We start from the raw sequence: 24,106 nt of genomic DNA, 5'->3' as shown, positions 1-24,106 counted from the left end.
TATTTGCACAATCTGAAGTCATAAAATTATTCATTGCACCCTGATCTAATATTCCACAGACTCTATATTTATTTCCTTGATTATTTCTCAATAAGCAATTAATCGTACTCAGTAAAACAGTTTTTCTCTGATTTATTACTCTCGATGAAAGAATCGGATTGTTTTGACTTTGAGTAGAGCCAGACGCCTGAAATATTGGTGCGATTGGCGACAGAGTAGATTTGTTTACTCTAGGAGAGGGGGAAAGAGCCTCATTAGCATTTTCATTTTTCCCATTCTCAATACTTTCGTTTCTAGGATAATGTAAAGAGAAATGATGTCTTTTTATTTTTTCCTTCTTGCTTGCATATTGAACAAGAAAATTTTGAATTACACTTACTCACTAAATGTTTTCCCAGGCAATTAAAATGGTTATTTTTCTTAATTACTTCTACTCTTTCAGAAACGGGTAATTCCCAATAATAATTGCATTTATATAAAGGATGACTTTCCGATGAACACATGATACACTTTACACTCTTGCTATCGGCCAAAAATGCTCTTGGCATATTTCTCATATTAGACGATTTATGACTGTAGACCTCCGTTAAAGATTTTCCGCGTGAAACAAAAAATTAATCAGCTTCTTTGCCTAAACTTACAGGATCAAACCAGCCGCTAGACTGTCTAATGCTTATATGAGAAGCGGTTTCCTTATCTAAAGTTTGATATAATTTCTCCGATACAATTCATTGTTTTAGCTTTTCAAAATCAGACACTTCTCTCAATTTTAAATAATAATTAAAGCTAGTAGTTAAACGTGATGCAAATTGCAAATGGGTTTCATTTGTGTGCCTAGCAGTTTTCTTAAATTTCTCTAAACAATACTGGGGGGTCGGTTCAAACTCCCTCAATACAATTATTTTTATTTTATCATAATCACTGAGTTCGTTATCACTTATGTAAGAAATTACGTTTGACACTTTTTCGCCTAGTAAGTTCAAAAGAATTTCAGCCTTAAATTTAGCGGGTACAATTTTTGTTATAAAGGATCTTTCCAAAGAAGCAAAAAATAAACCCCATCCTTCTGGCTGACTGGGAACTCTAATAGTTAAAGTTTTTATACTTTTTATTATCGAATCCAGAGACTCGCAATTCTCAACTTTGTTTTCCGAATAATTATCATTAGTTTTTTGAATTGGCAGCTTGCGCAACAATTCCAATTCTGCTTTCGCTCTTTCTAATTTTATTTGTTCCAATTGTAACTCTTGTTGTTTGCTTTTTTCAAGTTCCTCTGATTCTGTTTTCCTATCATCTATTATCCCCTCGATTAAGGATCTGTTTTGTAACTCTCAGTATTTTTTATAAGATTAGTAAGATCTATATTTGTCATTTTATCACTTATTATCACGCCTAACTCAGTAGCGGCAAGTTGTAAGTCTACTTTTTTCGCGCCTTTAAACATTTTGCAAACAAAATACAATCACAAAATTAACATATATTACTTAACTCATATGGGTAAATACAGAATTTAACTGGGGGAGTAAATGACCAGAAAGATCATGCACCTACTTTGACACTAGATGATGCTCAACCAAGAAGGTTTCACTTTTGATTTTAAAGTTTCTCTTTGATTATGTCGTAGCTTACGCACAATGAACATTAATTGCACATCAGTCATGTCGACGCTCAGGTAAATTTGAACTCGCTCAATAAATAGAAAGAAAGCGGACTGTAATTTTATGCACAATATTTATTTCTTATTATTTGGAAGAGAGCTTTTTTGTAGCTCGCTACAGCTCTCCTTCCACACACACACTCTCTCTAAGTGTTACAAGTTATACTAAGTGGCGCTACAAATCCGTGCGGACACAGGGATCTATTTTGTGAAAATTTAGACATAATTTGTGAAAATTAAAAATTATATTAAAAAATCAACATAAAGATAAGTTAAATAAGAAAATATTTTCAAAAATTGTCACTACAATTAAAAATGATTTATGATTGGTAAATTTCTATATACATTTTTCCTATATGTTCAAAAACAATTTTGCAAAATTTAATTATTGTAAAACTTTGGGCCAAAAATTCCTTAAAATTGTACCCAAATTTGAATATCCATAAAATTGATGTTCAATAATTAAATTTTAACTTAAATAAAAACATACATTTAACAGCACTAAAATTTATCTTCATTACGAGAACATTTTGACTGAGTCATACAGAAAAAAAAGTTTCACAGAGAAAAAAAATTTCATAAAAAAATACAGGTCAATTAGAATAAATTTAGAAAAATGTTTAAAATAATAGTTTGAATTTCGACTTCCTGTAAACTTCATAGAGGGACAGCCTCGTCATTTCATTTATGGGGATACGACAACAAGATTTTACGAGGTGGGGGATCTTAGAACTTGCTCTTTTAAAAGTATAGTAAGAAATTATCCTTTTCTCGTAGGTTGAATTTATGAAGTTACTGCTAGATGGTAGTAAATTTACCCTGGACAAACCCATGAATATGATCCACAAACATTTTGTGAGAAAATACTTGTTGCAAACACAGTTGGTAAATGCATTAATTTCGTTTCTAGTAGAGTCAGGGTTTATACGTCTGATTTCGGTAGTCGATTATGAAATTATGTGGATATAGTTATCGACTACGTTGACCTATCGAAAGGTACCTCGATACAGAATCGAGTTAATATGTCTTATATACTAGGGAATCGGTATTCAATATTTGGACTGGTAGTTACGCCACGCAATCAATCACCCTATTTGTATATCAAGCTTCACGTCAAAACTGTCATGATGGAAAATTTTCTCATCAGTTGTGATATCAAGAGTATTTCAATGTTATCTGTCAAGAGTTAAAAATATGTGGCAACAAGGTACACATACATTGGTGACCCGGACATATGGGTATGTGAGAAACGCTTTTTTTCTTCTTCAAATGAGTAATTAATATTAAAAGTATCTTGCCTAAAGATATTAGTGCTAGGGAAGTTTTAAGCAAAAATGTCCAAAAAATTTTGCTCAGTTTAATTATAAATAATAACACTTATTAATGACTTTTTTTTTTAAAAAAAAAGGAAAAAAAAAAGAAGTAAATATTGCTATTTGAACGATATTTGGTATTCGGCTGATTTTCTTGCCTAAATATTCGGTATTCGGCCAAATCACTATCAGTTACATCACAATTAGCAATTAAAAACCATACTTTTAGCGACAACTTTAAGACTTATTATTTTTTTCATAAACATTGCACACATACTTTTGTTAATGCTATTAATATTTTATTATAATTTGGAAATGATCAAATAAAATTCTACTTTTTTTTAACGTCAAGTGTCCTCTCAATTTTAAAAACATAAATTTACTGGTGTGCATTTAAAAAACAATTTCCTATAGTGAACACCGTAGCAGAATTATACTAGCTATCTGCGACAAAACTTTCTAGCACTAATATCTTTCTGAGATACTTTTAATAGTAACAAAAATATAATGCAATAATTTTTTATGGGTGATATAGGAAATTCTAATATTATGGGTGATATTCTCATAATTTGTATGGCGGAGGGGAACGCACAATTTATTTCCTTCTTTACATGTTGGAAATAATCATCACAATATAAAAAATCATGAAATCTGTAGTAGTATTTACTGAAAAAAAGATAGATTTCTTAAACGTGTGTTTCCTTTCGAGATTAGGTTGCTGTTATAAATAAAATCATATAAAGAATATTGGGTTTAAAATCTATGGAGAAATCAATAGCACTAACTGCTAAAAATTCAATAGAATTAGAATAGAATTCGATAGCCTTGAGAAGTATATACTAAATTCGAATTTTCCAAATTGCTTGAAATACATCAAGATATTTAAAATCCACGTGAAAACCAACATCGATAACTGCCGAAAACGATAATTTGGCGTAAATTGTGCACGTCAAAAAATTATTAGATAAATGTATGATTCAAATATTACAGGTAAATTTCCATAGAGAGAAAAGTAATTTTTGTTTTACTTTTCAAAAGAGAAATATTTCTGCAAGAACTCTGTAACGTTCTGTGACAATGATTCTGACACCAGGTAATGATGTCTCAAACAGTGTTTTTCATCATAGAAAAAAAATGGGTGAGAATTTCTCAAAAACAGGGTGAGATTTCAGAAAGTTAAGTGAGATTTCTAAAAACTAAAAAAACACAAATAGACTTGTAAAAAAAAATCATTTCTTTTATTATAATACATTTTTAACGTCTTTTATTTTTTAAAGCATTGAATATTCTTGCTGCATCACATCATAGAAGATTTTGCCTTTACTAGGTATTTGTCCATCTTACATTAGTGCATAAAAAAGTTGAACGTCTTACATGAAAAAACGGTAAACACATGGTTGCAGAGAAATGTGTTCTGAAAGGGGTTCCGTGGTTCGGTTGTGTTCTGTTGTTCGAAAAGGTTCTGAACAATACTGGTAAATAGGGAAGCTAGATAATGGTGCAAATGCTGAAAATAATGAAAGATCCAGGAAGAAAAGTGAAAAGGATTTTATTCTAAATAGCGTAATTCGAACCTTCTTCCAAAATACGAGAAATTCGTGAATTTTGAAATTGATTTATAGAATGCGCGAATTTCACGCAGTAATAATTTTTTAATGCGAGAAAAGAAAAAAATATGCGAGATTCTCGCGCTGTAGTGAAAACACTGTCTCAAAGGATGCATCATAAGTTTTTTTCTCCATATTTAATGAACTATAATGAATGAAGCAAAATCCTCAAAATAATTTTATCTTATACTTAAAATTCAACGAGTTTCTTAGTTTTTTTCTTTCAAACAACAATTTAAATATAATCCAGATAAAACAACAACTTCATTCGGCATATGAAAGTATCCTTCAAATAAAAAATGTTAAAAGCATCTTTATTAAGAAATAAGCACATTTATACACTGAGGATAGTTCTCATCGGTTATGTAAACAGTATATTAATGAGCTCATATACAATATACTCACCTAGTAGGGGATAAAATATATTGGAGAAAAAAAATTCTTGGTATTCCAGAAAAGTTTACTGGAGTTACTTACCAAACGACCCCGAATGCACCATATCCGATTGGTTTGTGTATGTGCAATGATGTAACAGAAGGATGGTAGAAAGATTGAGTGGCTGACAGAATCGCATGTTGGGAAGTAGTCACAGACATGCCAGAAAAAGTCATAACATGCCGATTTGTTCGTGGTCCAACAACCGCCATGTTTTTTTTAAAGAAGAAAAGCCAATATTTTTAAGCCATAATAAATAGTAATGGGTACAGATCAGGAGACTTCCCTGGCTGAAGTTTAACAAACCAGGATTTATCCATAACTTCAGTAATCATTCTCAGATTATAATAAAGTTTTAATTTTAGAAAGAAAATAATTGATTAACTGAACAGGAAGCATATTTAGTTTAGTTAACTTAAAAAATTCTCATTTAGCGAAGGACATACATAAACAAATAAACATAGCTCATTGTTCAATATGTAGACCTATTGACCAATTCTGTATATTTGCTTAAAGCTTACTTTTTTAATATCACACGGCATTATTCTGCTAGCTACTTAGCCTCAACTATAAGATTCATTAATAGAAACACAGAGCTAAGAGCTAAAGCAGAGAGTTCGTCTTACTTTTCTACAATCTACTTAAAATTATCTGTTTATTTATAATTTCATTTTTCAATGCAATTTAATTAAGGTAGTGTATAGCGTGAGGATGCCTGTGAATCCTCAGGAAACAGGATGACCCTTCCAGGCATGTTTTCAAGCATGCGCAGTATACTAATCATAATGAGTAACGCCTCCTCCCTGTCCTTCTTACAGACGTCTACAGAACAGAAAATGGCGCGCTCATTTCCAGAATCAAAGCTCATTTCAAATCAAAGCTTATCAAGAAATAATAAAAGATTATTAAAAGGGTATGTAATTATATTTTATTCGAAGTATTGATTTTCTGCCTTTTCATTAAAAATATGTATTTCCTTAATTGTTGAATGATCATCTTTTTTAATTAATTAATGAACGTTGAATAAATAAAAAGCTTTGCAAGAATCTATGTTCAGTTTCTTTCCTATTTTCTTTATTTGATGTTAAATGTACAATGTAATGACTGGTGATTAAGACTTTAAAATGCAAAAATTGCGAACAGAAATCCGAATAAATTATTTATAGTTTGTAAGTGCAAATATATTTATACAATCCTTAGTATTTAACGATCATTCAATGTAAAGAAAAGGCAGCATTTCATGTATTGAATAAAATATATTTACTGCTCATAATAAGATCTCTTTTGTTCACTCGTTTTTCATTGACTCAAGAGTCTTCACATGATTATTTAATAAAAAAATACAAAAGAAATATTTCATAATCATAACAAAATGTGACCCAAGCATACTCGTGATACAATTGGTGTGACTAATATAAAGCATGTTTCCTTAATTAGACTAAGCAATAATGTAAAATTTGAGGCACTTATTTATTGAGTGTAGGTAAATTTTCCGTCATATTTGAGGGGAGTATGAGTTCATGACAAAGTAATGAATTTAAAAAGTTTGGGCCAATATTTTTAACTTCAATGCGAAATAGAATAGACTTGATTAAAATCATCGACAAAATAAGGTAATTTCTGCATTAAATTGACTAACATAATTCGAATTAATTAGCACATACTTTTTGTATTCTTTTCCCAAACTCAATGTATTTAATTACAAATTTACACAAATCATTTTAAAAATTTCTTATATTTCAATAACGCCTCTGTAGATGGCACCACCACTATCTTTCTATCTAAACTTTTTTTTAACTGATGCTTCCCTTCCCTTCACCAACCTTTTGAGAAAGGATACGCATGAACGAAAAACTTACAAAATAGGCTGTTTACTCGACAGCTGGTAGCAATAAATTATGAAAGATAAGATGATTGAGAGGATCCTAAATATTTCAGATTAGAGTTAAAAAAATTAAACTTATAAGCATTCAAAAATGAAAAGTATTTAGGTGCACCTAAAAAAAGCAATCACAGGACGTAGCATAAATAATTTATGTAGTTTCATTATAAATATGTTTTGTGATAAAAATTGTTTAAGATTTTTGCCCTATTGTTCAAGTAAACAGCTGAGTTTGAAATTTGAAATGAAATACATGAACAGTAAGAATAATTAATAAGTTCGAAAATAGGTACAACAGTTACAGTTGAAATATCAATATTAAGTTTTATTGTGATAATAATGTTGTTCGACTAACACATTTATTCTTTAAACTAGATTGTATTTAATAATTATTTGCATTTTTTTCCACGTTTTATTCATTAAAAGTGATTAATTCTTACACAGTTGAAAATTCAAATGTAACGTAATCTTTAAAAAAAAAATTCCAATACAAATTTTACAATTTGTTTTCAACTTCAGAAATTCCATTTCCATCCATCTGTACACATGCCACATTTATATCAAAAATAATTTTTCCATTAAGTTTTGTTTTACTGATAAAAAAAAATTCCTATTGTCCATATTTTCTTGCTTCTCAATTACATTCATTATTTTAAAGTTTTGATGTGAAAAAATTCAAAATTGATATACTTTTCTAACAGGTATTTTTGTAATGGAAATGTTTACATCCTGGCTTAAAGACTGAGAATTAATATTATTTGATTATGTTTTAGACTTAGGTGCGCCCCCCCCCACAGCAAAAATTATAAATGCACTCAATCTTAGACTAAACACAATTTTTTGAAAAATATATTATATGAGACAAGAACACTGTGAAGAGATAATCGGGAATTTATAGTCATTCATTTTATTTTTAATTTATAATCATTCATTTTATTCTAATTTATAAAAATTTATAGATTTTAATTTAAATTATTTTTATATGAATTAGCAAAGAATTAATAATCGCGATGAAAAGGCGAAATTTAGAAAAGTACATTGTTACTGAGTAACAACATTGAATTCATCTATAGTAGAGTGCACTACCATTCTGAATGAGGGGCTACGTTCCAAGTATTTGAATAGATTAGATATAATTTTAATGTAAACATAAGTGTTTTACACACAGCTCTTTTCATCAGTCACTAAGTGATAAATTTCTATTAAATTAAATTCTTTTAAATAATTATAATTCTTTTTTATTATCTTAATTCATTCAACTAATTCTTTCTTTTTTTTCAGTTAGCTTTGTAATATATTTGCATAAAATTAAATTCTCATAAGCATTAACAACTGAAGAAAACCAAAATAATACTCTCATAAATAAAAATATTTCCTTTTTATCAAAAATAAATGAATAAATAGATAGATTTATCGAAAAATATAAAGATGGGGAAAAAGTGACGGTTTTATATCACATCAAGTAACATAAAAGTATAATTTAAAATCAATTAACTATGTTCTTGAATGAAAGTAAAAAATAAAGAGATAAATATTTTTTGAGAACATAACTGCAAAGTAAATATTTTAAGTAAAGAAATCGTATGGGGTAATTTAAATTTTAAAATAAAATTTAAAAAAAAAAAACACGCATAATTGCTCAAAATAAGATTTAATATTAATTTAGGATTAAGTTCTATATATTCTTAACCTTAGGACATTGCTAATTAGTGAATTATAAGAGATTTCATGAATATTAAATCATAAAATTTTTTTCTTCTTATTTTTTTAAACTACCAAAAATTAGAAATTAAGCTCAAAAAATTAAAAACGCATTAAATCCTACAGTCGAATTTTGCGTTTTGTAATAATGTTGTTGTATTGAAAAAATCAAAAAAGGGAAATAATGGCTATTTTAAAAGAAAAAAAAAAGATTGTAAAATAACATGCTGGATGGACGATGAAATCGGCAGTAGTAAAACACATCAAAATTAATGATTAAAATGCCTCGAAAGTTGCAAGTCGTTTTATTGCCGGATTAAAAATAACAGGATTTTTGAAACCCTGTGGAGAAGCCTAGCAATAACAGTTGAAAGAACAATAAAAAATCTCTTAGATTTTTGATGAATTTGGCACAAATCCAGTGCATATTCGCGATTTAGTGTCGTGTTAATATATATTATAAGTATGGTATTTTCAAAACCATGAGAAAATGCGTATTGCCGAAAACAAGCAATGGAAAAATAGCCTGTTTTTACGATAAGACTGACATAAATAACGTACTTCAAAAGAGATTATTACTTGCCCGATTTGAAAGTCTCGAGCCGTTATAATATTGCATTTAAGAGATCGGACAAGAAACATTTGGAAATCCGACTCAGGGGGGTGGGGTAGCTCTTGAAAATTTTACTTCCGATAAAACGCGATCGAAAATAACTTGAATTAACTTTGAAATGGACTGAAATAAAGAGCTTTAAAAGCATTACTAAAATTCGAAATTCACGCATTAATTCTGCCGAGGTAAAATTATCGGGATTTTAAAAACTATGAAAATTTGTAGTAAAAAACAACGAAAAGAGCTATAAAAAAACTACAATGATTTAGATTTGGCGCGTTCAGACTCATTTGCAATTTAAAATTCCTTATCTTTTTTTCTTCCTTATTTTTTTCTTCCTTTTTTTGTGAAAAAAATTTATAGTTTTTATTTTATTCATGTTTTTATTTTATTTATATGTTTAAGAAAGACCGCAGGCCGTAGAAGGCTCATCAATATAGATGAAATTTATTAATTCTGGAATCGTGCGTCCTTTAAACCTCGTGTATTCTCCCCCCCCCCCCGCACCGCGGTGGTAGATGAGGTGTTATTAGTTAAAATAATTAGTATTTAAGAACATTTGTTATTTTATTTCATTTACTGAAGTGTGTATTTGCATAAAACAAAAACGGTGGTTTATTTTTTTTAAATATTTGACAGCTGCAAAGAAAATGCCATTTAGAATGCTTTAGAACATACAAGAGCATTTCATGCACTTTTATTTCTTCTTCTTTTTTAAATTCTCTTTGGCGCCTGGGGTCCCAGGCAATCAGGGGGGGGGGATTAGCTCTTGAAAATTTGAGTTCCAATTAATTGTATTAAAACAAAAATCTACGAAGAAACTCATTGCCTTGTAAATCTTTTAAAATAAATATATTATACTGAATAAATAGTATATATTTTTTTCTTTTTTCAAATTGTGATACTCAAAAAGTGACCGGAAACCAAATTCTCTACATTTCAATGAGGTGTTTAGGCACTCAACTTTCATTTCCTTTCCAATTTGCTCCCCTCTTTTCCTTTGATTGTTCGCACTTCCAAAAACATCATGAAGTCCCAGGGGCGCCCTTGGGCAAGTAAAAGGAACACGGACCATAAATTTTACTAGTCTAAAAGGCTATTTATAGAAAAGCGTGTCTAATTAAAAGAGTTTTATTCGATTGGTTTCTGTTAGTTGATTTAAGACTGTTGGCATCGTTTTTAGCTATAATTTACATCCATGTTAGTTCATGGGAGAAGTAATTTTCACTTTTTCTCAAAAACTTATTACCGTCTGACATCTTAATATACGTATCATATTAAAAGATCTCATTAAAACTTAATCACCTAATGTTTCAAATTATTTTAAATTGTTATTATAAATTTTTAGAGCAATATCCATGATGTGTTTATGAAGTTATTTTTTTAGCTATCCATGAACTTGAAAAAAAAAACATAACACAAAAAAACATAAATACATAATTGATTTCTGTTGCCTACAATAAGAAAAAAAAAAAAAAAAAACTTCTGTGACTGAAAATTACCACATGAGCACTTAGGGTGCCTTGGGTGAAGTAACTTTGGGATATCTAATTTATAGTTTTAAAATCAACTAAAATACATTCAATTCTAGAGCATAGCAAATTTTTTTGATATCAAATATAGACAAAAATTTTAAAAACATCCCTAGAGATTTCTGATAGAAATTATTTGTGAAAAACATTTTTAGAAGGGGAATAAAAAAAATCTGAAATCAATTCTTTAGCTATACTATATAGAAATTTCTAGCTAGAACTTATAATAGTCTAGCTATATTAAGTTCTAGTTATAACAGTTATAACTCAGATTCGCTGATTATTATAAAAAATGGGGACTTTAATGAGATATTTAATTCTTTTGCAGTGTTATTTTATGTATTTTTATGAAATATTTTCTTTAACATTTCTTGCAACGTAAATCATTTTAACGATAAATTTTACAATATAATAATTACTTATTTTAGTTTGGGCATTTTAATTTATCGTTTTAGTTATGTTCGAATATATTAAATGACATAAAAAATATTAAATAATGCATGAGATAATTTTAAACTATTTTGTAATAATATATTGATCAATATTTTACTTTATTCTAAATTTAATATTTGTTTTAGTTTAATTTTTATGAAATTTATTTTGCTTATAAAATTTACTTTAGCTATAGAACGAATAGTTCAAAATTCTCAATCATGTATAAAAAAAACTACTCTTGACGTTTACTTATTCACACTTTTTGCTTCGCTATATAGGGGCTATCTGAAGACATTAGATACATTTTTCGATCTAGTTTTTCATGCTTAATTGCATGAGATAAAATTCAAGTGTGTGGCATAATTGGTTTTAAAGCTGTAAGAAGTTTCTTTTAAATAAATATACTTTATAAAAAAAAAACGCATTTTAAATATTAGTCCATTAGAATAGGCAAGAAAAAATGCATTGGGAACAATATTTATAATTAAATACGATTAGGAATAAGCAATGTAAAATTTAGATTTTAATAAATTTATAGTTAAATAATTTAGTAAAAAAGAAAAAATAAATTTAGAGTTAAAATAGCTCTTATAAAACTTATTTCCGCATCAATAACACTTTCAGAATATTCCTGATATATTTCACTAAAATGGGCAAATTTTCCTATTTTACTATACCCTTGTTTCTCTACGGGGGCGGTGGGAGTATGCTGAGGGGCAGGGAACTTGTTTTGGGCTGTAGGGGGGCGTTGGATATGTTATGGGCGGTAGGGGGGCAATGAGCATGGTTAGTCATTCAAATTTAGTTTTAAAACTCCCAAATAAAATTATTAAATTAAGATTAATTTAATAAGTAAAATAAATCTTAAATTAATATTAAATGAAAAAATAAGAATATTCGATACATCATTTGCACCAGCAATAAGACGAACTTGTACGACACCTTTTCTCCGTTTCGAAACAGTATTGCACAGCGCATGAGTCATTTATTTTTGCCTCTGACTTTTTCAAACCATTTGGCGTATGGTTCTAACTCATTTAAGCCGTTTGGCGAAAATTTGATTCATAAATTTCTTATTTCTGGGAACGGCTTATTTATTTTGAATAAAACTTTTTTTTTTTTTTTTACTATCGAGCAATAAATTTGCGGTTTTATTTTCATAAAATTTAGACTGGCACAGACCTTCGAGAGTTACATATTCATTAGATCTATTTTTAGATTTTAGTGCGGGGGTGACTACTGTGTTCTGAACTATTGGACGGATAGGCGTCAATTTGATATTCATATTCGCTTAATAACTTTAAATCGAAAGTGCTATGCTGTTTAGTTTTTTTTAGAGTAAAATCATTATTAGAACGAGAGGAAATTATTATTATTTTTTTAAAATTCGAGTGTATTCCATTTTTGCTTTATTAGGATCCTCAAAAATATTTGGGAGGTTATTAATTCACAATTAAGATTTTGGCAGACAGCTGCCGTTACTGTTATCGGATTTTCTAAGACTGTCTCCTATAGCTCTGACTCATTCAAGCCATTTGGCGAAATTGAAGTGCATGCTCTTTTAGTAAGAATGTTTGATTTGATCAGTATTTCTTATGATCGTTTTCATTCACTCCTTTCAGTTTTTTCCCAGGTTTCAATTCGATTTCATTATTTCTTTGGCCAGGTACGTGTGTGAATTAGTTTTTCATAGTATATTATTCATTAATTTTAAGAAATAGTTATTTTTTTTTCATCGTTTGCATTTTGTTGCCGCCAACAATGTCATTTAACAAAAAGAAGTGTCGTCAATACAATGCCACTTACTGGAAGTTTGGATTTGTTTAATCACCGTCGAACTCTCAACTACCTATGTGTTTACTTTATAACAAAGTTTTATCGAATGAGGCCATGAAACCCTCTCGTTTGCAGGAAAATTCACCCTGACAAACAGAATAAAGACTTGTCATTTTTAAAGAACATCAAGGACAAGTTTCTGAAGGCACCTACGGTCTCGGGCTTACTAGCAGGGTTGGGTTTTTGCCGTCAAAAACTGGTTTTTGACATGACAGTGGTAAAAACCGTGTTTTTACAGTTAAAAACTGTCAAAAACCTACTGTTTTCTTTTATTTAAGGCATATGGTGGACAATATATTATTTTCACATAATTGCCTTTATAAATTAATGTTGTAAATGATTGCTATTGATTTTGCAACTACATACACGTATTCTTATGGAAGGATATACATTCATACAGAAATATTGTAATATACTTATTGAAAATAGTGATACTTACTTTTATCATTATAGCTTGATTTGCAAAGGATTCAAAATTTTGCACTTCTTAATTGTTAGAAATAAACAAACAAACAAAAAAGCTTGGAACTATTAATAAATTCAGGAACTAAAATGAAGAATTTAAAATTTGGCATTTCTTAAATATTAGAAATAAGCTAAACAAAACTTCTAACTACTAACAAACTCTATGTCAAGAATTACTGCTATTTTGTCAAGTTAAAAGCTTTTATTCAGTTGAAAAAGCACATTAAACAAAACTTAATTACAAACAAAATTATATGTTCAGTAGTCGGGGTCACTGTACCGAAGCATACGATAGCAAGTGACTAATTTTGCACATTTTTCATTGCCCAGTCGATTTCTGAGTTTAGTATGAATGAGTCTGAAATTCAAGAATAATGAGGATTCGAGATCATTGAGGATAATGATAACAAAAGGTTAGTGGTTAGTGCAATGTTGCAAGGAAACTCTAAGGATTTCCCAGGCTTTTTCATGTCTCATTTCTGTGTAAAATATTGAAAACAAAAATGATAAGAAAAGTTTTTTTTTTGATGAGGCTTTCTTTTTATGTGTACATGTGTTTCTCACAGCAAGATTTTATGAATGAAAGTAATCAATCTTGACATTCTTCAGTAACGTAATATGCCAAACAAAATGATGCTTGGAAATGTTGAAAATTTTGATTAGTATCCTAATATTTTACTTCAAATAGTATGTTTTGATATAATCATGTTGGGGAAAATGCAGAAATCTGTTCTTAAATACCTTTTAGCAACTTTGTTTTAAATTTTATTGCCAAAAAAATGAATTAATTTTAAATTATAAGCAGTTAAACCCAAATAAAAATACAGTTTTATCCAAACTATGGGTTTTTGACATGACGGTAAAAACCATGGTAATAACCGGTAAAAACCGTCATGTGTCAAAAACTTGCCAACCCTGCTTACTAGCAACCTCGTCCCAAAAATGCGACGATGGTCTGATAGCCTCTTATAATATATCAAAATTAATTGCCAAATCTGGCCAAGGCTCATACCATAGGCGAAGAGTTGATACTTCCATCTATTAAGGAAGTCTTAGAAACAGTTTTACATCATCCAGCCGCATCTAATGTAATAAAAAATATCCCATTAAGCAACGATACAGTGCGGCGACGAATTGATGAGATGGCGGAAGACGTTGAGGATTCCTTATGCAAACTTTTGATATCGAATGAATTTTCTCTGCAAGTTGATGAATCAACTTTGCCAAGTAATGAGGCTTTATTGTTGGCGTTTGTCCGGTTTGTTGAGGAAGGAGAATTTTTTCTAGATAGGCTCTTTGCACGAAGCTTGATTATAGATACCAAAGGAGAATCTATTTTTAACACTGTCAAAGATTATTTTAAAGAGAAAAACATTACTTTTACGAATATTATGTCTGTTGCCACTGATGGAGCTCCAGCAATGGTGGGTCGACATGGTGGGTTTATCGCCTTTTTGAAGAGGGAGGTACCAGATATTTTAGCTGTTCACTGCGTGATTCACAGACAGCATTTAGTTGGAAAAAATCTCAGTGACCGCTTGCATCAGTCACTGCAATACGTTATCTCTGCTGTGAACAAAATTCGCAGATGTTCCCGTCAAGTAACAATTTTCTTCTTACGTAGAAGTAACGACGCGCATGCGCACTGCCAAAAACAAAAAAAGAACTGAATATTAATATTCATTCGATGTTTAGAATTTCATGTAGCTCTTGAGCTAAAAATTGCAATGTAATCTCTTTCTTTTCTCTTCTCTTATTAAATACTTAAAATATTCTTAGATTTGACTGTTGAATTAGAATTGCGTTGATTTCCTCTTGGTCGAATTTTTAGAGTTGCTTTTATCACTTCCTGATAGAATTTCTAAAATCAGATTTTATAGATGAACCACCGTTAGCAGTAATGCTCTTAACGATCGATTATTCAGACAGCTATGACCTGTCTCAATAGGTTTTGAAATCTTTTCGACTCTGTGCTTGAGTTCCTGGAAGACAAAGATGTAGCTCTGAGAGACAGATTGCTAGAATTTAAGATAGACGTTGCCTACATGACGGATTTATTTGCAAAATTTAATGGTGTTAATTTAAAATTTCAAGGCAACGAACTCAATTTGATCACTTCAAAATCAGTTATTTCTGCCTTTCTAAAAAAACTCATTTTGTGGAAGCAGAATTTTGGTAGGAATGAGTTTAGCCAATTTCCGATCTTATCGGATCTTAAAAAGAATGGTGAAATTTCCTCTGGTGATATACAGGAATATTGTCAACATCTTGAGTCTTTTTACATGGGCTTTTCCTATCGTTTTAAAGATGTGTTGACCCTGGAAGTCCCTCAATGGGTTATGAACCCTTACGTGAATATTGAAGCAGCAGAGGTTCATATTCAGGAGGAATTGGTCGAACTTTCAACTTATGAAACTTTGAAAGCTAGCTTCCAGAATGGTGATCGTCTCACAGAATTTTGGCTTCAAGATAACATAAGTCGTCTCTACCCTGGACTGTGCTGTGACGGATCTAGTCACAAAAAAGAGAAATCAACTCGAAATCGTGCAACGAGGGGACTTGCGTCTTCACCTCACTGAAAATATTGAACCGAATGTTAAGAAACTAGCTCTGAACCATCAAGCAAAATCATCCCACTGACATAGTTACTTGATTGCTTGGTTGATACCACGTTTCAGTGTAAAAAATTATTTTTGATGTTTTTTTAATTATCTAATTAAGTTTAAATAACTCTTTTTAGCATAGATTTCTTTGTTTGTTTTCTCATTACCGTATTTATTTTGATTATAATAAATAGATTACCTGTCGGGAGAAAAGTATCGAGTTAACGTTCACACTATTTTTTTTTAAAAAACCAAACAATGTTAACGCGTAAGAATATTGCTTAAAAATGTTACCTCTTATAATTCAGCTCACCCTATGCTCCAAATAACTGAATTTTCACAAAAGGGGCGTTTAAACTTTTTTTTTGCTCCTTATGGGGGCGGCAGCGTTAAAAAGGTTGAGAACCTATGTACTATACCATAGTTTATTGCTTTTGACATGAAGAAGAGTTAGATATTCCTCTATGGGCTGTCGCGCCACTGAGTTCAGTTTTTAGTACATCGTGTAACATATCATGTAAACAAGAAAAAGAAAAAAAACCGAGAGCAATATTATTTTTTACCAGATAACGGCCTAATTGCGAGGACATTATGGTCATGGATATAGATCCATAATGTTCGTTGCGACTCAGTCTTCATATTTCTCTTCTACAAAACAAGCATGAATTTAATGACGGAGCCTAAGTGGAGTAATAATTATTTAAAAAAGCAGTTAATAAGTAAAATTATATGCAATTTTTTAAATAATAGTAATTATTGAAAAATAATAGAGTAATAGTTTATCACAATTTAATTAAAAAGCAATAGTTAGTAGTTATTTAAAATTTTTATAGAAATATTTAAGGTTGTCAGGAAAAAAGGAGAATGTAATACATTATAAAACATCCCTTTCTGTGACCTTGCTTTTTATTGATCATAAAATGAAAATAGTGGAGATAATGATCATGAGAGTAATAATTTTCTCGCTTTTTCGCTGCATTAATTTGAATTTATTCAACCCCTAACTGAAAATATTGTGGAATGACTCTTCCAGGTGACAATACTGAATACAAGCAATATCTTTGCTGTGCAATCAATATTTTGCTTTCACCATAATTAACAAGCATTTTAGCTGACTAATTTATTGTGCTTATTCACATACTTTAAAAGAGCTAAATAAAATAACTTCTTTAATACAGTTTCAATAAACGTTTTTTCGTTATATAAACATTGCTGTTCTATATTTAAATTTGCAGATTTCATTTACAATAGGAATTTTAAATTACATTTGAACAAACCAGTTATTAAAGAATAATAATGAAATTGAAAAAAAATATTTTGCTGGAACTTTCCAAAGATATCATTTAATTTTGTAAGCAATATAAAATAGATAACAAAAGAAACACAGAAATGCAAAAGAGATAATATTCCACGGCAGATAACAGTCAGGTGAAGAGTAGAAGGTTAAACCCTTTGACGCAGAATTTTCATTCAAAATATTTTTTATTATTTCGTAATAATTAAAGTCAAAATAAGTAAAAAACTTAATATTTTGAATTATAATAATTTATGGTTATGAAATAGAGAAAACTAAATGTAGATAAGGATACAAGTGTCCATTGCGAAGCATGGACTGACGGCGCACTTCCAAACAATGCCTTTCCAAATTTGCACTTATTTGTAATCATTTAAACATAAGTAATTCAACATGTAAATTTCTTTAATTTTCAAAATTAATTATTGATAAATTTTTGAATGTAAATAAAAAAACATTTTTTCAAACTACTTTTTTTTGGATTTTAATAGAAATATAATTCCGATAATCTAACAGATTTTTTTAGTAACTATTAGACGGTTTCTTATGTATTTAAAAAATAAAAAAACCATGTTTCTATTAGTAATTAAACTGTCTGAAAAAATATATAAAATGGACGTCGCTCTTTCTTTTAAACTGTGTGCATCTTTGACGACAAATGAAGAATCATAACTTAAAAAGTGTATTTAAAAACCAACAAAAAACATATTTATAACAAGATAGCATGCTAGCAATTAAGTAACAAAAGATTAGCTGTAAACATCTATTAGTAAAGTCTTTATAAGGGAACATAAGTAAAGTCTGGATCGGTGAGGCAGCGCCGCTGTTCGACTGTCGTCATTGATTTGTTCAGAGCCGTTTTTATGTTTTTCGGGGCCCTGGGCCTGTCGTTATTTGGGAGTCCTTTATGATTAACTTTAGTATAAAAAATTTTTAGCTTAAATCATTTTTAAAAAATTATTTTACTTTAAGGTTGAAAAACAAATACATTATTATAAAAGCGTTAATACATAATTAGTATTGAAAGTTTAAGGTAACAGTACTTTTCATGGTTTTTGAGAGTCTTCTGTCACATCATTAAAATTCATTTCCTGCCAGACATCATATTCAATGCTCATGATTGACAAATAATTAAATCTTTTTTAAATCAAAAAAAAAAGAAAAAAGAAGTGTATGAAGAAGAAAATATAAAGGGATAATAGCTCAATGCCCTGAAACCTTTTGTTTTCAAAGCACTACTCAAGTATTTCGTTCAAGCACTTTTTTCACATTGAAAATGAAAATTTAAAAATTAATTGTACTACTGAACTCCAAATTATCTTTTTCAGTTAAAAGTAGAGAGAGTAAGAAAGAGAAGCTAGATGATTTTTCGTGGGAAAATTAAAAAAAAAAAATGAAGAATTTGAATCAAGATTGAAGCTTTAATTTTTTATAAAGGATAGGTTGGGATAGAATTTTTGTTGTTTACAATACAAAATTACTTCATAATTTTCTTACAAAAACTAGTTTTTCATTCACCTGTTATACCATCTATTTACATGGAAGTATTTGTTTTAAATTTTTTTTTAGTGTTTCAGTCTCATAATTTCTTCATTATTATTCTTTGAATTTACACTAGGGAGAATTTCATTTAACAATAATAATAATATATTTTCTAAGCAAACAATGTCAGCGTAAAGGAATTTTTTTTATTTAATAATAATATATTTATTAGTAGCTATGAATTTTGATTTCATAAATGAATTTTTGCAATATAAATTTAGAATTATCGTTAATATTTTTTTATTCGCTAAATTTAAAAATTTTAAATTTATAATTACATATTCATAATAATTATTTTAATTGTGCAAATAATAATTTTGTGTTATTTTTATATAAAAGAAAAATATCAATTTACTAATTTCGTTTTTTAAACTTGCTCCTCAAAAAACAGGTGTGGTCAATACATTTTAGAAAACAAGTATTATTAGAAACACATAATTCAAATTTTCTGTCATATAAAAATTTTAATTTTTTAAAAATAAAAAGAAACATAAAGTATGTTCTAGTATGTATGTATAGAAAGAAACATTTGTATTGTTCTACTGTTGTTGGCTGGCATACAAAAATCCCCTTTCCAAGAATTGTATAGCTGGTGCAGTAATTGAGTAAAACAAACCACCCCTTTAGAAATCAAGTTTCGAGTCCCCTTCTACAAGAACGTATTAATTCAATCATTTATTGCCACATGCCTTGGGCCAGGCCCATCCTTAAAAACGGCTCTGGATTTGTTAATAATGACGGAAAGTGGCGTCGGCTGGCATCACTACAACTTCGCCAGCGCCAGAGGGTTAATGATTTCTCTCTTGATGGGGAATTAGGGAAACAGAGAGCATCTCTGAATTATCCATATTTCAAGTTTCAATATTATATGTGCAGTTGATTTTTATATATATAAAAAAATAATTAATAAATAAAACGTTATAATATAAATTTTTTTTAACAGTTTGAAATACGTTTTACTGTTAAAGTTACAATGAGTACTATAGATAATGAAAAGAGTAAGCAAAACATTTATCCAAAGTTCCTAAATCAGATTTTTTTCTCAGTTTGCATTATTATAATAGTAAAAAGTAAAATTATGGAAATAAAATCACTATAGACTATTTTAAGAAATTTTTTTCGTGACTCATCGAATTTCAGTAGAAGAAAGAATGCAAAAAAAAAAAAAAAAAAGAAAAAAAAATAATAATAATGAATAAATAATAAATGAAAGTACTACGTGTAACATCAAATGTTTTCAATTGGAGAAAATTGTGAAATATTTTCTTAAATAAAATAAACAAAGGTTTTAACTCAACGATGAATATTTATGATACACTGATGTGAGACAAACATTTGCTGTGGGTGGACTAATTCTCATGCATGTTAATTAAAAAAGTATAACAAACATAAAGAATAATTTTATTAATAAAAGGTTCATTTTCCAGTTAATGATCCTTTACATCATTATCTATTAATTTTATAACCAAAAGATAATATGCTAGTGCTTTTATTAATGAAAAATCATAGCAAAAATCTAAGGACAGAAACATGTGAAATGAGACATCTTAAAAATTTAGATACAAAAAGTACGAGAAATCATTCTTATATCCTTGCTAAGTGTTCCGAAAGGAGTAAGAGGGAAAAACGGAGAGAAAAAAAAAGAAGAAAAAACTATTCCCACTAATTTAGGAGCATCCGTCAAACATCCCCTCCCCTCCCACTAGATTTGACAGTCCAGACAAGAAGTAAAATTCCAATGTATCTCAGTGCCATCTTTTGACGATATACGTCTCCACTAACTAAAAAGAAACTATTATTATTTATTTTAAATAACTGGTGCAGCCATCTATTAACAGAATAAAAAATATATAATCCACACTAGCAAAGACTCTGTTTTATGATTTAATTCAACTAAATCTTTATATTGTAACATATTTTGTTATCAACTGAATGAAAGAGTATAAAAACAAAATATGAAATTGATAAATTTGAGTAAAAAACAAATGCATTATGAAGATTGAAACATTTTTAAGTACTTGAATTAAAATTTCAAATGTCTCTTAAGAAGTTATATTTTTAGATTAAGGTAAAATTAAAAGGTATTTTTTTTCAATATTTATTTGGATTTTTTGTTTTCGGAATGCTTTTAGTAATAAAGAATGGGAACGTCACCTTAATTGTAATAGCAATAAAAAAAAAATTGAAGTTTAAAGTAAAAATTTTAAAGACATCAATTTGCATATTTTAAAGTTTTATGAAGTAAAATTAATGAAAAAAGAACCCTATATTTTTATATATAAATATTTAATTTTAAACGAATTTTTGGGAATAAGAAATAAACTCTGAAAATTTAATGTTTTTTATAAGAAAATAAAGTATTTTTTTATAACAGTGAGTAGAAGTTCATTATTGCTTAAATAATATATTGCTTTGATGAAATGTTTTTTTATTTATTTTTCTTATGTCATTTATGACAATCTTATGAATATTCTATTGAGTCAATGAGTGAACAAAAGGGAACACAGTATTATGAGTAGTAAATATATTTTATTCTATATATTTATTGCTGCCTTTTCTCTATATATTATTAAATGCTCGTTAAATACTATTACAAAGGATTGCATAAACATATTTAAAATTAAAAATCATTCTCTATTTGGGTTTCCTCTGGTAATCCACCAGTCATTGCACATTTTGACATCAAATAAAGATTTTCGTTAGTCAAATATTTTAAAGAAATGATCATTCAACTCTTAAGGAGGTATAAATTTCTAGTGAAAAGGCAGATAATAAATATTTTGAATAAAGTATAGTCACATACCCTTTATGTAATCCTTGATTAGTTTTGGATAAATTTGAAGTAGTCACATTTTTGAAATGCCATTTCTCGCCATTTTCTATCGCGTAGTCATCTGACTAGGAAGGACAGGGAGGAGGCGTTACTCATTATGATTAGTATACTGCGCATGCTTGAAAACATGCCTTGAGGGATCATCCTGTTTCCTGAGGATTCACAGGCATCCTCGCGCTATACACTACCTTTAATTAAATATAATCGAAAGATCAAAATATTGGAGGCAGTCGCTCGTAAGTAGTTCAAAACTTAGTCACGATTTGTGATAAAAATAGTACGATGAAAGAAAATAATTAATAATAGTATGAAATTTAATCTGAGAAAAAAAATTAATTTATCTAAATTATAAGTACACAAATTTTTTTTTTATTATTTAACTTGTACTAATGGAATTTTTCTTCTTCTTTATGAACTGTAGATAATTGTACAATTCGCTAATTTAAATTGTTTGCGTTTCTTCATTCTTAACGTATTTTTCTCTCACGAATATATATATATATATATATATATATATATATATATATATATATATATATATATATATATAAAAAGATACGTTAAGAAACGCAACCAGTTTATGTTAGCGAAGTGTGGTCATTGCTTATTGAGAAATCAAGATATTAATCGGTCTTAGTAATGTAGGACTGATCAATTTCCCTTCCTATTTCCTAAAGACACATCATCCATTTTCTGAGATAATTGGTTCAATATTCTTACTTTCAATGTGAGAAAGGTTATAAATGATTGCGTGTTAGATGCAAGCTCTATTTATATGAGTTATATTTAATATATAATTCTTTTAACATTACATATATATATTATATCCTTTCAAAGAATTGCAAAAGGTATCCGTCTCCTTATTGCCGAAGCTTATGTCATGAAATCCAGGCTACTGACGCAACAAACTGATTTTAAAATTACCTCACTTGTAGGGGTGAGCTTAACATTAATGGACACTGATGTAGACTATGCCATTTAATTAATTTAAACTTTGAAGTGATCGTTGAACAGCTGACCCAATTTTTTGGTTTACCACTACTAATGTTCTACTCTATAGCTAAGTAATTTTGAACCCAATCCAAAAGACAAGGGAACTCTTGCATCAAGTATTGGGAGAAATTTGCCTTCGAAGAGGACTTTTTGATGCAATTGTCCCACATTTGTGTTACATGGAGAGAAAGACCACAAGAACCTCTCACGGTTAGCCTGATGGCAAAGGGACTCTGACCCATGATCCGTCACAAGGATTGCGCCAGACTCTGCCCGACAAGGGGTCAAGTCTCCCCCGACAGGGAGGCTCAAACTAATTAATTCAAAATATTTAAATTAAATCAAATTTTATACTTTACGTTTTTTTCTCACATCATTTTTTTCAAGTGTGTTTCTAAAAATCACTAATATTGATACCATAATGTGCATATTCCTTTTAATGTCAATTTAAATCTTCTTTTTTTTTCTTTCTGTTATCGATGTATTTTGTACTGTATGATGCAATATACCATACATTTTAAGCGCAGAAGTTATTTCTGTAATAAAGAAAAATAGTTGTAGCAGTAACAGCTATTTCAAGAAATTTCTACGCTTCTTACTCTCAAAGCACAAAAATTATTCGTTAATAAAAATTTTAAATTTCATGCACATTTAACAAAACACTGAAGGAACATTTTGATATAAAATGTTATTTTTATATGCATCGATTGGCTTTTGAATGTTTTGCATCATTTAAATGTTTTACAAATAAAGTTTTAAATACATTGTTTGAACCCGTTTTGAATGAACTTTGAAATGATTATGCTCATGAAATTTTAAAATTCGAATTTTTATAAATTGTTGCATAGTATAATTTTACGGACAAAAAAAGGGCTATTTTAATCAGGGGACTCAATGTTAATATATATTGTAAATAAATACAAAGAGACTTTTAAAATTTCTCCTTGCGATTCCTTTTTCTTTTCAAAAATGCTTTTAAAGTGAACATCTATGCCCGGTAAAATGCTAATTTCTCCATTTGAGAAAAAGAATAAGTCCATTGGCTTAAAATATAAGATTCAAACAATATAGCTTAAATTTGTAATTGTTTTTCAATTTACAAATTTTAAATTTGCGTCCGAGAAACGAATATTAACTAACTTAATTTTTAACAAAAATTGCCGCACATGGCTGCTGTTTGTTTGCCAATGTTTTCGTTTCGCTGCAAAGCTGAAAGCTCACTTTCTACCAAGATTTCTGTTTCGCCCTGCAAAAGCTTTTACATACTGACATACGCTTGCAACAAATAACCTTTCACACAGTTAATTAATTATTGTTTACCACATATCAACGCAAAACATTCCTTCCTCTATGATTTAAATTTGC

At 29.1% G+C, this 24,106-nt stretch overlaps 2 protein-coding genes and 1 pseudogene across 5 annotated transcripts in view; 2 read left to right on the top strand and 1 right to left on the bottom strand.

Annotated features, from left to right (window-relative positions):
* LOC107441361 (serine/threonine-protein kinase NLK) overlaps nucleotides 1-5,509 on the bottom strand; it is a 44,524-nt gene extending 39,015 nt beyond the window's left edge. Inside the window, exon 1 of one of the 2 annotated variants that reach the window (XM_087158382.1) lies at nucleotides 5,055-5,509. In XM_087158382.1, coding sequence (XP_087014508.1) covers nucleotides 5,055-5,224 — 170 coding nt within the window. In that variant the 5' untranslated portion in view covers nucleotides 5,225-5,509. The remainder of the gene's footprint in view (nucleotides 1-5,054) is intronic. The other variant, XM_087158383.1, reaches the window with a different exon arrangement.
* Nucleotides 5,510-5,603: 94 nt separating this feature from the next.
* Nucleotides 5,604-24,106, top strand: part of FeCH (ferrochelatase, mitochondrial) — a 70,642-nt gene continuing 52,139 nt past the window's right edge. For 2 of the 3 annotated variants that reach the window (XM_043055180.3, XM_043055179.3), the window contains exons 1-2: nucleotides 5,604-5,704; nucleotides 21,947-21,984. The gene's annotated coding sequence lies outside the window, so the exon portion shown is untranslated. Of the gene's footprint in view, nucleotides 5,705-21,946; nucleotides 22,101-24,106 lie in introns of those variants that run through there. The other variant, XM_071178032.2, reaches the window with a different exon arrangement.
* Nucleotides 14,240-16,055, top strand: LOC147816202 (protein FAM200C-like; annotated as a pseudogene).

The sequence above is a fragment of the Parasteatoda tepidariorum genome, chromosome 2, assembly GCF_982258835.1.
Source record: "Parasteatoda tepidariorum strain Cologne lab strain chromosome 2, Ptep-v5.0, whole genome shotgun sequence".
Taxonomy (NCBI): domain Eukaryota; kingdom Metazoa; phylum Arthropoda; class Arachnida; order Araneae; family Theridiidae; genus Parasteatoda; species Parasteatoda tepidariorum.
Note: the sequence above shows the minus strand (reverse complement) of the source record. Positions and strands in the feature narration are given on the sequence as shown.